Genomic DNA, 17,308 nt, shown 5'->3' with positions numbered 1-17,308 from the left:
TTGTACAAGAACATAAAAGCATAAACTAAATGGTGAAATCAATGATACAATAGACGACCGTTGCTTACGAACTTTTTGGCTAGAGAGCTCGGATTGCAATCACACCTCAAAGTTGAAGGACTATGAATGAAGAACTCCAGGTAAACCAGAAAAGAATTTAACCATCCAATCATTCATTTGTTCAGGTTAATACACTAATTGGGATGTAGAGGGACTCTCCAAAAAGAGTTTGCTTGGGCCTCACACAAAGGAAAATTATCATAACCTGCTTGATAAATACACAATGATGTATTATTCCTTTTTAGCTTCAAAAACAGAACCCAAAGGGACAAATTTTGTTTGAGAAAAGATTGATACAAAATAATAATACCGGAATGCAAAATTTTACGAAAGTGCTTACATGCTCACCAAGTTGCAATTGCCACAGAAGCTGCCTAATGCACATTTTAATGGTTGAAACCAGAAAGAAAGTAGATCCTCGACCATAGCAGTTATCTATTTCTTGATGCCCCTGGAAAATCTATTTGAGTTGGTCTTCATAAGAAATGATATGAGATAGAGCAGCTTCAAAGATCAATGCCTCTAGATCCATCAAGTTTATGTTACCTTCATATAGAGTTTAGCTGCAACTCTTCTTCTTGTAGAGTTTGCCGGGCAAAGGACAGTGTTGAATTTGAAATAGTAACAGAAAAAGGAAGCTTTTCTCCTGCCATATTCTCCAACCTGAAGTAAATTGCAGAGAGGAATAGAGTACCTACCTGAAGCTAAAACAGAAATCAGTTCTTTTGACTCAATGAAGGTAATGTAAGTATGCCTTGTTTTATATAAAGATTATGTGCTGAAATCTTAGCCATCTGGGTACTTGTACCTCGGTAGAAGCTACCTGCAGAGGATGGTAAAAACATTAAATTTGATTCATCCAATTGTTTAATATATCTAAAGAAATTCTTAAGTGCTGGATACACGAAAAAAGATATTGATTGTCTTTCAATTTTTATTTCATGGTAATTAATTCTTGTATTCCTCTGTAAAAGCAATTTTATTGAAAAATATGAGTGTTAATAAGTATGACTTGTGCATGTGTGAATTTAATTGTGGTAGCATGTGTGAATCATGAAGATTAGAGAATTACCTGTTCAGAAATCCCTGTTTAGAAGACGTTAATGTCAGGGATGTGGGAAATTTTGGGCCAGATTAGTTGATGCTTGTTCTTGCAGTGTTTTCCTAGCAAACCACACCACGTAAGTTGAAGTAGCAAGAGAGAGGGAGGCAGCTTTTCTCCTTCCATATTCTCCAGTTTTTGACTCCAATGAATGTGTAGTTGTTGAAGGGAGGTGAGGCGGAGAAGCTCGTTGCACTCCAATGTCTCCAGATTATTAAACTCTTGGATATGTAGAGTGGTAAGGGAGGGAAGGTGAGGCAGTGAACCCACCTCTGGGTATGACTTTATGTTGTCGCAGTAATTACCTACAATTCTTAGATGAGTGAGGGCGTGCAAGTTGCCCATCCATGATAGATCCCTCATTTGTTTCTCGCAAAATCCCACTTAAAGTGATTTCAAGTTAGGCGGCAAACCACCCTCTGGCAACCTGCAAATTCTTGGGCAACCATATATGTCGAGAGAGTGTAAACTTGGGAGTAGACTTTTCATGTCATGTGGTAATGCCTCCAACTTGTAGCATTGTGTGATGCTCAGATGAGTCAAGTTGGGTGCAGCCAGTCCTTCTCCTGCTAATGACACTAATTCAGGGCAGTAATAGATGGAGACACGTTGAAGAGCAGCGTGTGGTGCCTCTGACATTACCACTGATTCGAGATTGCTACAAACTTTTATCTGGAGATTCTTGAGATTGGGAAAGACATCCAACGACAAGGAGGTCAGTGAATCACAGCTGTGTTCTATTTGTAGTTCTACCAAATCATACCTGTGCTGCTGTAGCTGGGGGAATTCTAGTTTATTACAGCTCAAGATGTGTATTTCTTGGAGGCAATGTAGATGGTTGATGCTCATCATTGCCTTCAATGCAGACTCCATCACAGATTCACTTCCCCTAATTCTTAAAGTATCCCCGTCAAGAAACACTGCTTCGGTGTGCCGGTTTATAAAGTGTTCGCCAATACGTAGTTTGCGAACTTTGAAAACATCCGACAAAGAAGAAACTATTCTGAAGAATACCTGAATAAGCATCTCTTCCTTCAACATTGGGCAATTTGTTATTTCAAGGTTCCTAAGTTGAGGAAAAGTTTCCGACTCAGATACGTGCCACACCTCCCAACATGCCATGTTATCAAATACCAAAGTCTCCAGTGAGGGAAACGGTGCAATATGTGAAGAATGATGAGCTCCTTCGTTCTTGTAAAACTCCTCGCCAATCCTCCTCAGCTGATCCAAACCTCGAATGTGCAGCGACTTGAGAGATGGCAGCTGTCCAAGTGAAGGCAGCATGCAGCAATTCTTGCAAGACTTTAGAGATACACGTGTCATGTTTTGGTAGGAACAGTTCCCCAACCAATCTGGAAATATTGTACCCTTGTATCCATTGATTTTCAACTCTTTCAACCCATTCTGCGGTTGCAACTTATCGAGAATGTCTCTTTCTTTTTGTGTACTTGAAACCAAATCATCACCTGAAGACCATTCCAAACATAATTCATCAATGTGCTTCTTATCCATTATCTTTGCCCTCTTTGCTTCTTCCACATCAACAATATTCTCCAACTTCTTAATCTCAACGGATCCATGAAGATTTGCCAGCCCTCCTAACTCCTGGATTCCATTGTCTTCGTGCTTGCCAACGATAAAGGAACTTAAAACGTGCAACTGACTCAATTCGCTCATTTTCCTGGGCATTTCTTCCAAAGAGGTTTTTCTAATATAAAGATGCCACAAACTCACAAGATTATGCAAACCACTAGGCAGTGTAGTTAGCTTAGAACAATCATACAACATCAATATTTGCAAATTACCCAAGTTGCACAAAGACTCTGGCAGTGTCTTAATACCAGTCCAAGAGAGATCCAAGTAGCGCAGATGGATCAATTCTCCTATTAAATTAGGCACCTCATCAAGTTTTCTAAGGGATAAAACTCTCAAGTATTTACACTTTGATAATATCTCACATGTTGCCGCTTCAATGTTGCAGTTGGGAGAAGAGAAATCGCCAAAGAATAATAATGTTCTCAAAGATTCTACTTTAGAAATAGAATTATAAAGTTTTGAGCTACAATGACTTAAATCTACCCACAAATGCCGAGTCTGAATCTTTATCTCCTCTTTAGCAAGTTCTTCTGAGTTGCAATAGAAATCTCCAGCAAGGAATATTGCTAAGTCATGCAAGAGATCATGCATCACAAAATAATCACCAAAGTCTTCACTCTTCGTGAAAAATAATCTGGAAGTTAGTTCATTAAAACACTCACAACCAACTTCTTCTAATCTTTCTCCTCTCTTTGGTGGTGGTAAAAGATCTTCTGTCATCCACAAAAGGATTAATTCATCTTTCTCAAATTCATAATCCTTGGGAAATAAAGCACAATAAACAAAACAACGCTTTAAATATGGAGAAAGATGGAAGTAACTTATCAGTAATGCTGGAATAATCTTACTCTTCTCCACCGAAAATTCCCAAATATCACTCATTAGTATCTTGTTCCATTCCTCAACATCATGCTTAGTACGTAACAAGCGACCAAGTGTTTCTGCAGCTAATGGCAAGCCATCACACTTCTTGACAATCTTTCTACCTATTTCTTCAATTGCTGCTCTCCCATTTGACTGTGGAAAAGATGCATTTTCTGCAAACACTGACCAACAATAGTCCTCCGACAACTTCTTGAGAAAATAAGGGCGACAATTTTGAACTGCAGAAGCAACATTTTCCTCCCGAGTAGTCAGAAGAACAATACTTCCCTTATTCCCATTTTGTTGGAAAGGGGTCATAAAATTACTCCATTTGTCACCATCATCGCTCCAAACATCATCCAGAACAATAAAGAACTTCTTATTCGACAATTCTCCTTTCAAAGCATTTTGAAGTGAATTGAAATCGTCGAGACTACAAGTACCTCCATGGATCTGCTTTATGACATTCCTTGTAGTCTCAACAACTTCAAACTTCTCTGAAACGCAAACCCATGCTTTCAGATCAAATCCCTTCATGAACTCCTCATTGTTGTACAGCCATTGGGCTAAAGTTGTTTTACCAACCCCACCTATGCCAACAATAGCCATCACAGACAAGTGATGCTCACAGTTGTCATTCAGCATCTTGATTAAGGCCTTCTTGTCATCCTCCCTGCCATACACACTCCCTTTTACAAGAGAACTGGATGGAGTCCTCCATGATGAGCTACCAGTGGGAATCTTTTCAAGACCAAGGAAATCTTTTTGTTTTCCAAGATCCTCAATTCTTCTAACCACCGCTTCCATCTTGTCTACCATGTCATCTCTATCTCGGTTGATGGAGAAGCTAGGGGACCACCAGGAAGAACTTAGCTCCTTTTGAGTGGCAGCTTTGGCGAGGACAGTGTCGAGCAAGTCCTCAGCACAGTAAACAGCATCCCGGAGACTATCGAGCCACTTCCTCACAGATGGATTACCGAACTGCTTCATCTCAGCATCAGCAACAAGAGCTTCAGCACCCAACAGAGCAGTCCTCAGCCTTTGAACCAAGTCAGGGCAAAGTTTCTTGCCCAAGACCAAGTTGACAGCATCAGTTGTAAGGAACCGGTCAAAGACAACGTTAATGAAGCCAGAAAGAAAAGCTCCACCAACAAGTGCACCAGCCATGGTATGATCTCAACAACAGAAAAGTGAATGGATTTGCAGAGAAAGGTAAGAGAACAATGGTTGCAGGGTGTAGTGAACTCAATAGAGGGGGTTTTTTAATCAAGTTTTCAAAGGTGTCCTACATGATATCACGTGGCATCGGTCTCCAAGGTAACTATAAAAAATTCGGTATCTGTGGAGTGCTGAAAGAAGCAACACATTAGTAAATAGCAAAAATATTAGTGGTGTGGTTTCACTGTGACCAATGGACACTAGTCTCTGTGGAAATTATATAAAACTAACGAGCAGAATCTGCATATCCCGTGATGATAGCTAGCTCATTGGTTAAAACCTGTTGGCAATAGACATTGGTTTCACGCCTTCACGTGATGATAGCTAGCTCATCTATAAGGTTGCTTTAAAAAATAACTCATTACAGTTTTAAATATGTGATGCTTTGGGACTAATGATTTTTGTATTTTTATTTCTGATAGTTGATACAGAATTGAAAGCTGAGGAAGCTTTCAAATGTTGCACAACCAAATTTAATCATGTATAGAACTATAGGAAATTACTGCATTAGGCGCTCATGATGATTCTTTTATTGGATTGCTGGGTGTAAATATTATCTTCTTCTCAGAGAAATACAGATCACAAAACTCTATTGTGAGATAAAAACCAAGAAAATTTTCCAAAGAAAGTGGCATATACAAGCTTCATTATTATCTCAATGTGAGAGTTAAGAACTCAAGAGAAGGTAAAAAGCTTCATTATTATCCGAATCAAAGGAACAAAATAAACAAGTCTCAGAACTTACAAGCACTGACCACATATTCTACAGAAGAAAATGGTCAACCAAAAGATTAAATTAATGAAACTTTCTGGCAGTTCTACCACAGAGCTCAGACTGCAAACCACACCTCCAAATTGAAGAACTGTGAGTGAAGAATCTCCAGTTAAAATTTCAGTTCAACATCACTAGATTTTACCATCCGATCATTCACTTGATGAAAACAAGTTGCTGATGAAAAAATCTGCTGAGGTGAAAATAGCACCTCCTCTCAAGTTTTCTTCTATTTGCTCAACTGCTTGTGTCCACTCAAGTAAATCCCTATAGTTAGGTTAGTAGACTGTTGTTGTAAAGAACCTGTTTGATAAATACAAAAGAATATGAAAAAATTTAATAATTGGAAGTACAGCACAACCAATCTTCCTTTGTATCATCTCATCTTCAAAGACAAAATCAGTTTGAGGAAACTTGACAAAGAAATAACAATATTGCAGTGAAAATTGAAGCTGACATAAACAAAGAAAAAACTAATTCCATAAACAATAATCTTGTTTTATCTTTGTCATTATTAACCAAATTATATCACTTTGCTGTTAATTATAGTGGCAGAGTCTACTGTCCAAGGTGGCAAGGCTCTTGTATCTCAGAATTTGTGGCCACACAAAGCAGAAACATCAGACCCAATGTTGAAGTTTGTTCATGAACTTCATAGAAACTTGGAACTGGGTGCAGCCAGCCCCACAACTGTTGAAAACTAACAAATTTGGATATAAATATACAAATTTTATAAATATATAAAATTGTTAACGGCCAATGTTCAATGGTATTGTAACAAAAAGTACATTATACAGATTTCAAAAACAGTTAAAGAACCGAATTTAAGTTGCTCTATACAACTTAGTTCAGCATAAACATCAAACAGTGGCAAAGGCCATTTTGTCATGAAGTGCATATAACTAATTCCTTCTCAAATCTAGCTTTCATAACTTTTTCCTTTTTTCCAAATAAGACAGCAAAGTAAATTCTAAAGTATAATGGAGTAATCATACCAACCTGCAGCTAAAAATAGAAACCACCTCTTCTGATTCCTAACATTTAACTCCAGTTTACTGCCTCAAACAAACTCAGGATTATTAATCCCTACACATATGATGGAATCCTAGCCATCAGCCTCCTTTTACCGCTGTACGTGTAGCGATCTGCAAAGACGGTCAAAACAGTAAATTTGGTTCATCCATTTGTTTAATACATTTGTTTAATTGTAGTTGCATGAGAAACATAAAGTTTAGAGAATGACCTACCAGTTCTCCATAGAAACACTTCTTTGGTACCAACTTGAATGGACGGGATGTGGGAAATTTTGGGCCAAATTTGTTGATGCTTGTTCTTGCAGTGTTCTCCCAGCAAATCGCAGTAGTCAATTTCAAGTAGCAAGAGAGAGGAAGGCAGCTTTTCACCTGCTATATTCTCCAGTTTCCAACATTCTTCAATTATTAAATGTTGGAGGGAGGTGAGGCAGAGAAGTTGGTTGCACTCTAATGTCTCCAAATTACTAAACCGACTGATCTTCAAAGTGGTAAGAGAGGGAAGGTGAGGCAGCGAACCGGCCTCAGGGAATGACTTCACATTCTCACTGCCAAAACCATCAATGATAAGATGAGTGAGGGTGTCCAAGTTGCGCATCGACGATAGACCCCTCCATTGTTTCCCAATAATAAGCTGTTTCAGGTTAGGCGGCAAACCAACCTCTGGCAACCTACAAATTTCCCGGCAGCCCTCTATCTCGAGAGACTGTAAACTTGGGAGAAGAGTATTCATATCATGTGGCAATGCCTTCAACTTGGTGCAGAAGCTGACCTCAAGACGAGTCAAGTTGGGTGCAGCCAGTCCTTTTCCTGTGAATGACACAAAATTGCAGCATTTAAAGATGGTGAGACGTTGAAGAGCAGCATGTGATGGCTCTGACAATGAAACTGATTCCAGATTCTCACACTCTGATATAGTGAGAGTCTTAAGATTGGGGAAGTCATCCAACGACAATGAGGTCAGTGAATCACAGTTTCCTTCTATGTATAGCTCTACTAAACTGTACTTCTGCTGTTGCTGGGGGAATTTCAGCTTGCTGCCTCCCCATATTCTCAGAGTTTGCAAAGATTTGAGTACACAATTGTCCCGGAAGAGTACATCAAGCGACCAACGTAAGATATAGATATCTTTGAGGCAACTTAGATGGCTGACACTCAATGCCTGAAGTACAAACTTCAGCATAGATTCACATCCCTTAATTGATACCATATCCTCCCCAATAAGTGAGATCTCAGACTCTCCATAATCCATACGTATATCTAGTCTGCGAACTTTTGAAACATCCCACAAAGAAGAAATGATTCTCAAGAATACCCGGCCAAGCATATCTCCCTTTAACACCGGACAATCTCTTATCTGAAGCTTCGTGAGTCGAGGAAAAGTTTCTGAGTCAGGTAAGTGCCACACCTCCCAACATGGCATGTTATTGAACTTCAAAATCTCCAATGAGGGAAACGGTGCAAGAAGTGAAGAATGATGATCGCCTTCATTCTTGTAAAACTCCATGCCAATACTCCTCAGCTGATCGAAACCTTCAATGTGCAGGGACTTGAGAGATGGCAGCTGTCCAAGTGAAGGCAACATGCAACAATTCTTGCAAGACTCCAGAGATACATAAGTCATGTTTTGGTAAGAAAGATGCCCCATCCAATTTGGAAATAGTGTACCCTTGTATCCGTTGATTTGCAACACTTCCAAGCCATGGTGCGGTTGCAAGCTGTCGAGTATATCTCTTTCAGTTTGTGTTCTTGAAACTATATAATCACCTGAAGACCATTCCAACCTTAAGTTGTCAATGTTCTTCTTATCTATTATCCTTGCACTCCTTGCTTCTTTCACATCAAGGACATTCTCCAATTTTTGAATCTCAAAGAATCCATGAAGATTTAATAGCTCTAATTCCTGGATTCCATTATCTTTATGCTTGCCCACGATAAAGTAACTTAATGTGTGCAGGTGTTGCAATTTGCTCATTCCTCTTGGCATTTCTTTCAAATCAGTACCCAAAATATCAAGATGTTGCAAATTCACAAGTTTATGCATGCCATTGGGTAACTTAGTCAAACTAGAACAACATTCCAGCTTCAATGTTTGTAGATTGTACAAGTCACACAATGATTCTGGCAGTGTCCTAATACATGTCCTAGAGAGATCCAAGTAACGCAAATAGGTTAATTTACCTATTAGACGAGGCAATACATCAAGTGCTTTGAACGATGGAAGTGACAAAACTCTCAAATATTTGAGCTTCAATATTGGAGTACATGTTACATCATCAATGTTTTCTGACTTTGAAAAGACATTAGTTGACAAAAATGTCCTCAAAGATTCAACTTTACTAATGGAATTAAAATTTTTTGAGACTAGATTCGAACTTTCATAAGACAAATGACGAGTTCGAGTATACACATTCACTGCATCACCAAGCTCTTCAAATCTACCATAGAAGTCTCCAGCAAGGAACAATGCTAAATCATGTAAAAGGTCATGCATCACAAAGCTCTCATAATCATAGTGATCATGTCTTTTGAAAAATAACCTAGAAGCTAGTTCATCGAAACATTTGCTACCAACTTCTAGTAAACTCTCTCCTCTATTTGGTGGCCTTAAAAGATCTTCGGCCATCCATAGCAAAATTAGTTCATCTTTATGAAAACAATGATCTTTGGGATACAATGAACAATAAACAAAACAACGTTTTAAATGTGCCGGAAGATGAAAGTAACTGATTAATAGTGCTGGAATAATTTTACTGTTTTTCACAGAAAATTCCCAAATATCACTTACTAATACAGCTTCCCATTCCTTTACATCATGTTTTGTTCGCAACAAGCTTCCAAGTGTCTCTGCAGCTAATGGCAACCCCTTACACTTCTTGACTATCTTTCTACCGATTTCTTCTAGTTTTGGATGCCCATTTGATTCTGGAAAACAAACATTGTTTGCAAACACTGACCAACAACAATCCTCAGACAACTCACTGAGAATGTAAGGGGGACAAGTTTGGACTACAGAGGCAACCTCTTTGACACGAGTTGTTACAAGAATTGTACTTCCCTTTACCCCATATTGAAAGGGGGTTCTAAATTTCTTCCAGACATCACCATCATCACTCCAAACATCATCTAACACAATAAAGAACTTCTTTTCCGACAACTTTTCCTTCAGTTTAAATTGAAGTGAATTGAAATCCTCTACATTACAAGCAGTTTGACCTATAATATTCTTTGTAACCTGAACAACATTAAAGTCTTCCGAGACACAAACCCATTCTTTGACTTGAAACCCCTCCATCAACTTGTCATTATTGTACAGACATTGTGCTAAAGTTGTTTTGCCAACCCCACCTATGCCCACAATGGGAATCACAGACAACTGATGTTGTCTGTTATCATTTAATATCTTGATGATTTCCTGTTGGTCCTTTTCCCTGCCAAGGATATTACCTTCCACCAAAGATGTGGATGGAATTCTCCATGACGAAAAGTTCCTATAGGAACTCTTTTCAAGACCAAGCAAATCTTTTTGTTTTACAAGAAATTCTATTCTTCTAACCACCCCTTCCATCTTATCTACAATCTTCCTATCCCGGTCGAGGAAGCTAACAGGCCAGAAAGAACGTACCTCCTTTCGAGTGGCAGCTTTGGTGAGGTCAGCGTCCAGCAAGTCATCAGCCACATAAACAGCATCCCTCAGACTGTTAAGCCACTCCCTCACAGAAGGGTTGTCCAATTGCTTGTACTCGGCATCACCAACCAGAGCTTCAGCAGCAAGCAGAGAAATCTTCAACCTTTCAACTAAGTCAGGACCAAGCTTCTTGCCCAAGATCAGGTTGACCGCATCCGTTGTAATGAACCTGTCAAAGACAACATTAATGAAGCCAGAGAGCAAAGCTCCCCCAACAAGTGCACCAGCCATGATATGATCTCAACAACAGCAAAGTGAATGGCTTTTCAGACAAAGGTAAGAGAACAATGGTGTCAAGGCAGTGAACTCTATGGAGTTGCAAGCTGGCTTTGATCTAATAATTCTTCTTTGAAGTCCACGGACACTAGTCTTTGTGAAAATTAATTAATTATATAAAAGTGGCTAAATAAGCAAGGAACATCATGTTGCAGCACATGCATGTATGAAAATATCATGGCAATATATATTATGTTATGAGATTATTAATAACAACAATAATGGTAATAACATATAAAAACTATAGGAACATGTAGCTGCACATGAATCATGGTAACAATATAAAGTTAAAAAATGTTGTGCCAATAGACAATGTCTTTACATCTTCACGTGGTGCCTGTCTTCCGAGTTATTTTTAAGGTGAAAACTCAGGTGCGGTCAAATTCACCTGAAGTTGATAGCTAAGAACTGTTAAATGATTTGAATGATTTAACTAAATTTTCATCTAACAGCTATCAGTTATCAATTTCACATGAAGTTGACTGCACCAGAGTTTCCACCTATTTTTAAAAATAAATTCTACATATTGATGTCTTATGCTGGGTTTGTTTTGAACCGACAATTTTTTTTGTTTTTAATTATCAGAGAGATGCAATAAAATTGCAACTTGAGAAACGTTTCAACTTTCAACGGTTGCCAAACCAAAGTAATAAACTAATAATATAGTTTTTTATTTTTTTTTTATTGGGTAACTATGCTTCATATTCAAATCTATTTATCTATTTATTATTACTACTATTACCTATTTATCTATTTAATATATTAGAAGAAAAAATAACAATTTTAAAACCATCTTTAGATATTTGATATTTTTCTATTTTGTCATATAAAAATATTTTTTAGATGGCATATCCTTCTGTCTTGTATTATGTTATAAGATTTTTATTACATTTTATTCTCTTGTAACTTTCTATCTTTATATTATGTCATAGAATTCTTTTTTTAGTCTTATGTATTAATGTTGCAAGTGTAAGGAGTACATAAAATTAGTCCCACGTTGAAAAAGATAAGAAAGAGTGAAGAGTTTATAAGATGAGATACTTATTAACTTGATTTTGAGTTAGATGTGGTGTTTGTCTTCTCATCTTATGTTCTCTTACTTGGTTCTTCTTCCAAGTCTCCCTGGTGATGAACATTTTGGGTTTTATTTGTAATTTGTGAAGGTTTTAAACTCTCACAAACTATTAATAAGTTTATTTTTAAAAAAATCTTTCACGGGCGGTAGTTAAGTAGAGAAAGACTATCTCTGAAAAAAAAAAAGTAATTGTAGTACTAAAACCTTTTAAAGGAAAAAAATAGTATTGAACAAGAAACGAAATAAGATAACATTAATGTTGAGGTGATGATGACAATAGAGGAGATAACCATGGTGATAAAGTATGGTTACACAATAGAAATAGTAGAAGTAGAAATGATAATGATAAGGACAAAATTATTTTATAGAAGTGATATTTATAATATTTTTGTTGCCTTGCATGCCTACCATGAAAACAGCAATCCCAGTTTTCTTTTTTTTCTCATCTGTGTTCTTGGTATCTTGATGACGACGAGGACAATGAGTTGTTGCAACAACGGATAATGAAAATGCAAATCACGAAACTGTCAGCAACAAGACCTTCAGCACCCAGCAGAGCAGTCTTCAGCCTTTGAACCAAGTCAGGGCCAAGTTTCTTGCCCAAGACCAAGTTGACAGCATCAGTTGTTAGGAACCTGTCAAAGGCGACGTTAATGAAGCCAGAAAGAAAAGCTCCACCAACAAGTGCAGCAGCCATGATATGATCTCAACAAGTGATCAGAAATTTCCAGATATTAATATGTTTCAAGTTAGGCGGCAGCAGACAAGCCTCTGGTAACCTACAAGTCTGGGAGAAGAGTATTTGGCAATGCCTTCAACTTTGAGCACCTTCTAACATCGAGATGAGTCAAGTTGGGTGCACCAGTCCTTCTATATTAATTCTCAAATATTCAAATCTAATAGCCCATGTACATCATCAGATTCATTTTCAGGGGCCACATCACTGCAGAACTTGCAAGAAATTCTCTCTGGTTTCAACTGCAAGCATTCGTCAATCTGTTCATCTAACCAAGCAAGTCTTCTTTTGAGCTTCAACACGCCAACATGCATAGTAATCAGCATGAGCAACATAGTCCAAGACACCTTCATCCATCTTTCTCACGTACTGAAGATAATCGTGTCGTCTTTTCTTATTGACAATAGGTGGTATATAGTAGAACCTGTTTTCCTCCATGTCTAACTTCATCCGTGCAATGGCTACCTTGACATGAGGTTTTTTTGAACTATGCGCATTGGAATCTGAGTCATCACTGCCTCTAAAACTCTCTGAGGAGTCATCATCCTTGTCATTGTCGCCATCATCATTATCCACATTTTGAGGCAAATGATTTCCAGGGGTGGTGTTGTAACGAGATGGCTGATTGGAATGTTGTTTTCTTGTCCTCCCTCCCAAATGTCCTACAAAGCAATGCATCATCCCTCGATCTTGTTAGATTCCTCTCCATGTTCTGAAGGCTTAGTATCCTGATATACAAAATATCATTGAGTAAGAATTGATTTTAGAATGAACTATTCACAATGTAGCTAGCATCCTAGCAAGCATGGACAAACAATTCAAAAGACTTCACATTAGATGGCAGATAGACAAGAGTTGACAAATATACTTGCATTTGATGAAAAATAAGTGAGAATAAAAGTCAAAGTCTCCGGACACTGCTAGTGTCCGAAAGACAGAAGATCATGACCACAGGGGCAACCGGGCAACTTCCCTCTTGATGCACCCCGGGAAAGAAGAGAGGAAATGAAGGTGGTTACATCATATTCTAATTCTAAATCTTGTGTGCCAACAGTATATAACTCAACCAAGCCTTGAATTACCTTTTCATTCTTTTAAGAGTTCCACAAGTATTCTATCATCTTTTCTTCCTCGTAATTCCCATATGATGCCTCTGATCCAGCAAAGACAACATCCCTACAGTGTTTGAGATATGATGCCAGGTCTTTTGAATACTCTGTCAATAAATATTGGGTGTTAGCTACTCTTTTTCTTTGAACTGTTGCCAACTAGAATATAAGCTCATGCAACATTGGATCAAAAAAAAGGAATGATGTAAGTAAATAAAAAGCACCTTGGGTATCGGCAAGATCACTATATATTGTTTGAAGGTGTTGGAGAAATCCTGAAGTGTCTAATTCATGTTCCTGTTGTTTCAATTTGTCTCGGAACCTTCTTCACCAGAACTAGGTCTATCACATGGGGAAAAAACAGTACCCTTCTCACCATTGTCTTTGGTATTGCCTTTGTTGGACAAACTTTTCTCCCATTCTCCTGAACGGTTTATGTTATACAACATTCTTATTGCTACAATCAGAACTGACATCACACAAACATGAATAGGTGGCTTAAAATGTTTTTCTGATAAGGATTACCACAAATCTGGAGGCACGGCCCATTCATATATGCGGCATACATGAGGAAGAATCTTTTCAGAAGGAAGAGATAATCACTGAAGATAGCGATGTACTATTCCAAAGAAATTCACAGGAGGTAACTCAAGCCTATGAACTGCGCAATTGATGCAGCAAATGTTTCTAGCTTCAGTACCGTAAGAACTCGTTGAGGCTTGAACATCACACCTGAACTAATAGGACATGCACTTGATGGGCGTCCAAGACACCTTTCAATTTCAACAAATGCAGAAATATATGGAATCTTCGCTTCCAGTGTCCCCTTGATTAAGTCAGATGGCAGAACAGGTTTTATTCCCTTGCAACATGACATGCCAGAAAAGAAACAGCAAGAGTACAGGATGGTGGAATTCTTTTCTTTAAGGTCCTGAACCATATCACGGCATGCTGGCCATATAAATTATGGGGTTCCTCTCTGTATTACTGATCTTCAGGTTCTTCTGAAACCAAGGGAGAAATAGAAATAAAAATTTGGTGAATTACAAGACACAAATGACACCTGGAAAATAAAGAGAAAGAACTTCTGAAACCAAGGGAGAAATAGAAATAAAAATTTGGTGAATTACAAGACACAGATGACACCTGGAAAATAAAGAGAAGGAAAAGTATCTTCTGTGCACTGGAAATGAGAAGCTATCCTAAACACTAAGTGTATAACATCATCAAGCCAATCCTTCTGTCCTATTGTTAAGATAACGATAACGAAAAATCAACACAGAAAATACAAATCATGTTCAATCTTGAGCCTGTATATAGAAATGGATTAGACATTCAGAACTAGACCACACAGCAAAAGACCCTGTGGAGTTTGTAACTTCATGAACATATATGCAAAATCAGGAGACATTAAAATGGCAAACAGCCAACCACCTATGGTGCACAAGTACTGCTACCTTAAACTTCTTAAATTTGTGACTAATTCATTTTATCCAATTGTGGAATTCAAAATTGAATGTGCAGAAATAAAAAATTTGATGCAATTCAACAAAAAAGGGGTAAACATGCAAAATAGAAGCTAAGGTTGATAGTGTTAGGACCTTCTTCGTGCTGCATTTCTGAGTCATGGATAACTTTATCAGCCCAATCATCATTGAAGACACCAGTTCCGAACACAAACCGCAACCAAATGGGCGGCATCAACCCGCAAATCAAAGGAGTAACCTTGAACTCCTTAAACAACGCCTCGCACTGAAGCTGAACCATAATCTGCAACCCAAACACATACCTCATCCTAACTTCATTCTGCTAATCCTCAAAGCTCAGAACATTAGTGCCAGCCACATCAGCAAAATCCTCTGGAACAGAGTGAATATCGCCGAAAAGCAGAGCATAATTCTCCTCCTCTCTCTTCACCTTGCTGGCATTGTTCCGAGGAGGGGTTTGGTCGTCATCGTCCTCCAAGCTGAGGTTGCAGAGAAGGACCGACTGTGAGTCATACTGGGAGATTGGTTCTGCTTTGATTGCGACTGTGGAGAGCTGGTGGAGCTGCTGACTGGTGAGGTATATGCCGGTGGAAGCACCGCCGCTGTTGAAGAGATCATTGTCATCGACGGCAGTATCGACCACATCCTCAGAGGGGAACCACAGCGGTTGCAATAGAAAAAGCCGTCATCGCCATCAACAAGGCCGACGTTGCCACAGGCGTGGCAGGTCAACGTGTGGGGATCAATATCAGCCATAGCATCAGGAGAAGTGAAGTGAACACCAGCTGTGACTGTGAAGCGCAGGCACCAAAGTGGGTGAAGAGTTCAGACTATGAAGTCATGGATTATTACTATTGTCCATACATGGAAAAAAAAGTTATACTTGAAGTTGAAGCTAATTCTAATAACCAACTGCAAAAAAATCTCCAGCAAGAACAAGCAGAGAGCAGCAACGAGCAATAAGTCAATAGCAACATAGCAAAAGAATTAATAACATCTAACACAACAGCAACTAAGTGATTAACAAGTTAACAAATTAACAAATTGTAAAAAACAACACAGCAACCAATGGCAATTGGCAAGAACACAGCAACAGCCAAATCAGAGGATCAAATGCAACAAAGACATCATCTCTAACACCCCCACCCTTACGCTATCAAATCTAAGCAACACAACACAACACAACACAACATCAACACAAATACCATACCTTTAACAAAACAACAATTCTACCACAACAATAATAGCAATAATGGGATTTAGAATTCAAATCAAGGTTATTTACCGAAAAAAACAAAAAAAAGATACCTGCTGACGAGCTGTGGTGGCAGGGAGCTGGTGAGCTGGTGACCGGCGGCAGAAACTTCGAAGGACGACGGCAACGAGCTGTGGCAGGGAGGTGACGGCGCGCACAAGAGCGTGAACCTTGGTTCGAGCTCGCGGCGCGGTGACAGCTGAACCGTGGTGAGTCTAAAATTTCGAAATTCTAAAATCATATAAGTATAAATTATTTATTAAAAAAATAAGATATTGAAGTTTCTGAATTTCCAACGATATTTAAACTCTAATCTCATTTTTAATAAAAAAAATTTGGGTTAACTACCAAAAACGCGCCCAAATTATTCAAACGCGGACAAAAATGCATCCGAATTTTACTAGCGACAAAAATGCTTTTAAATAATTTAAAAATACAACAAAAATATCCAACAGTAAATATGTATTTTTAAAAAATGCTTTAGAGATTGAATTTTGATGCAATTTTTTCAAGAATGATTAGAAAAATGAGATATTATTATTCTTAAAATTTGGTAATTTTTTGCTGAATATATTTTTTTTTGTGAGTTTTTAAAAGTATTATTGGTTGTTAACAAAAAATTACAAAAAAATTATATACTTAACAAAAAATCACCAAATTTTAAGGATAATAATATCTTATTTTTCTAATCATTCTTGCAAAAAATTGTATCAAAATTCAATCTCTAAAATATTTTTTGAGAAATACATATTTAATATTAGATAATCTTACAAAAAAACTAACATTAAATATGTATTTCTCAAAAAATACATTAGAAATTGAATTTTGATGCTATTTTTTGCAAACATGATTAGAAAATGAGATATTATTATTCTTAAAATTTGATGATTTTTTGTTAAGTATATATTTTTTGTGATTTTTTAAAAGTATTATTGGTTATTAATAAAAAAATTATAAAAAAATAATATACCTAACGAAAAATCACCAAATTTTAAGAATAATAATATCTCAATTTTATAATTATTCTTGCAAAAAGTTG

General features: G+C 37.7%; 2 protein-coding genes and 1 pseudogene across 4 annotated transcripts; all 3 read right to left on the bottom strand.

Moving 5' to 3' along the window:
• Positions 1-1,414: 1,414 nt before the first annotated feature.
• LOC148572811 (putative disease resistance RPP13-like protein 1) lies at positions 1,415-4,854 on the bottom strand. The gene has a single exon (XM_088504543.1). The coding sequence runs from the start codon at positions 4,787-4,789 to the stop codon at positions 1,547-1,549; it is 3,243 nt and encodes a 1,080-aa protein (XP_088360669.1). The 5' UTR covers positions 4,790-4,854; the 3' UTR covers positions 1,415-1,546.
• A 604-nt stretch (positions 4,855-5,458) lies between these two features.
• LOC107622202 (putative disease resistance RPP13-like protein 1) lies at positions 5,459-10,631 on the bottom strand. 2 transcript variants are annotated; one of them, XR_015905079.1, is made up of 3 exons: positions 6,860-10,613; positions 6,612-6,757; positions 5,459-5,915 (listed from the first exon to the last, which is right to left on the bottom strand). XR_015905079.1 is itself a non-coding variant. In XM_088504542.1 (2 exons), exons 1-2 carry the CDS (start codon positions 10,560-10,562, stop codon positions 6,699-6,701), a joined length of 3,762 nt encoding a protein of 1,253 aa, XP_088360668.1. In that variant the 5' UTR covers positions 10,563-10,631; the 3' UTR covers positions 6,126-6,698. The 2 variants fall into 2 exon arrangements, 1 of the variants encoding a protein (XP_088360668.1); XM_088504542.1 differs by lacking the exon at positions 5,459-5,915 and having other exon boundaries at positions 6,126-6,757; positions 6,860-10,631.
• A 1,744-nt stretch (positions 10,632-12,375) lies between these two features.
• Positions 12,376-16,473, bottom strand: LOC107622263 (TATA box-binding protein-associated factor RNA polymerase I subunit B-like; annotated as a pseudogene). Its single transcript, XR_015905083.1, has 6 exons — positions 16,323-16,473; positions 15,129-15,805; positions 13,750-14,528; positions 13,501-13,632; positions 13,097-13,146; positions 12,376-13,019 (listed from the first exon to the last, which is right to left on the bottom strand). The product of XR_015905083.1 is annotated as a TATA box-binding protein-associated factor RNA polymerase I subunit B-like (transcript).
• Positions 16,474-17,308: the final 835 nt, after the last annotated feature.

This window comes from Arachis ipaensis, chromosome B2 (assembly GCF_059453495.1).
Source record: "Arachis ipaensis isolate K30076 ecotype BB chromosome B2, ASM5945349v1, whole genome shotgun sequence".
NCBI lineage: Eukaryota > Viridiplantae > Streptophyta > Magnoliopsida > Fabales > Fabaceae > Arachis > Arachis ipaensis.
The sequence above is the reverse complement of the archived record's forward strand: the minus strand, read 5'-3'. Positions and strand labels throughout refer to the sequence as shown.

Excerpts from the sequence above, each read along its gene's own strand:
- LOC148572811 (XM_088504543.1), bottom strand. The coding sequence starts at position 4,789 with ATGGCTGGTGCACTTGTTGGTGGAGCTTTTCTTTCTGGCTTCATTAAC.
- LOC107622202 (XM_088504542.1), bottom strand. The coding sequence starts at position 10,562 with ATGGCTGGTGCACTTGTTGGGGGAGCTTTGCTCTCTGGCTTCATTAAT. Across the intron at positions 6,758-6,859 it reads AGTGTTTCTATGGAGAACTG|ATCGCTACACGTACAGCGGT; the intron begins GTAGGTCATTCT and ends CCGTCTTTGCAG.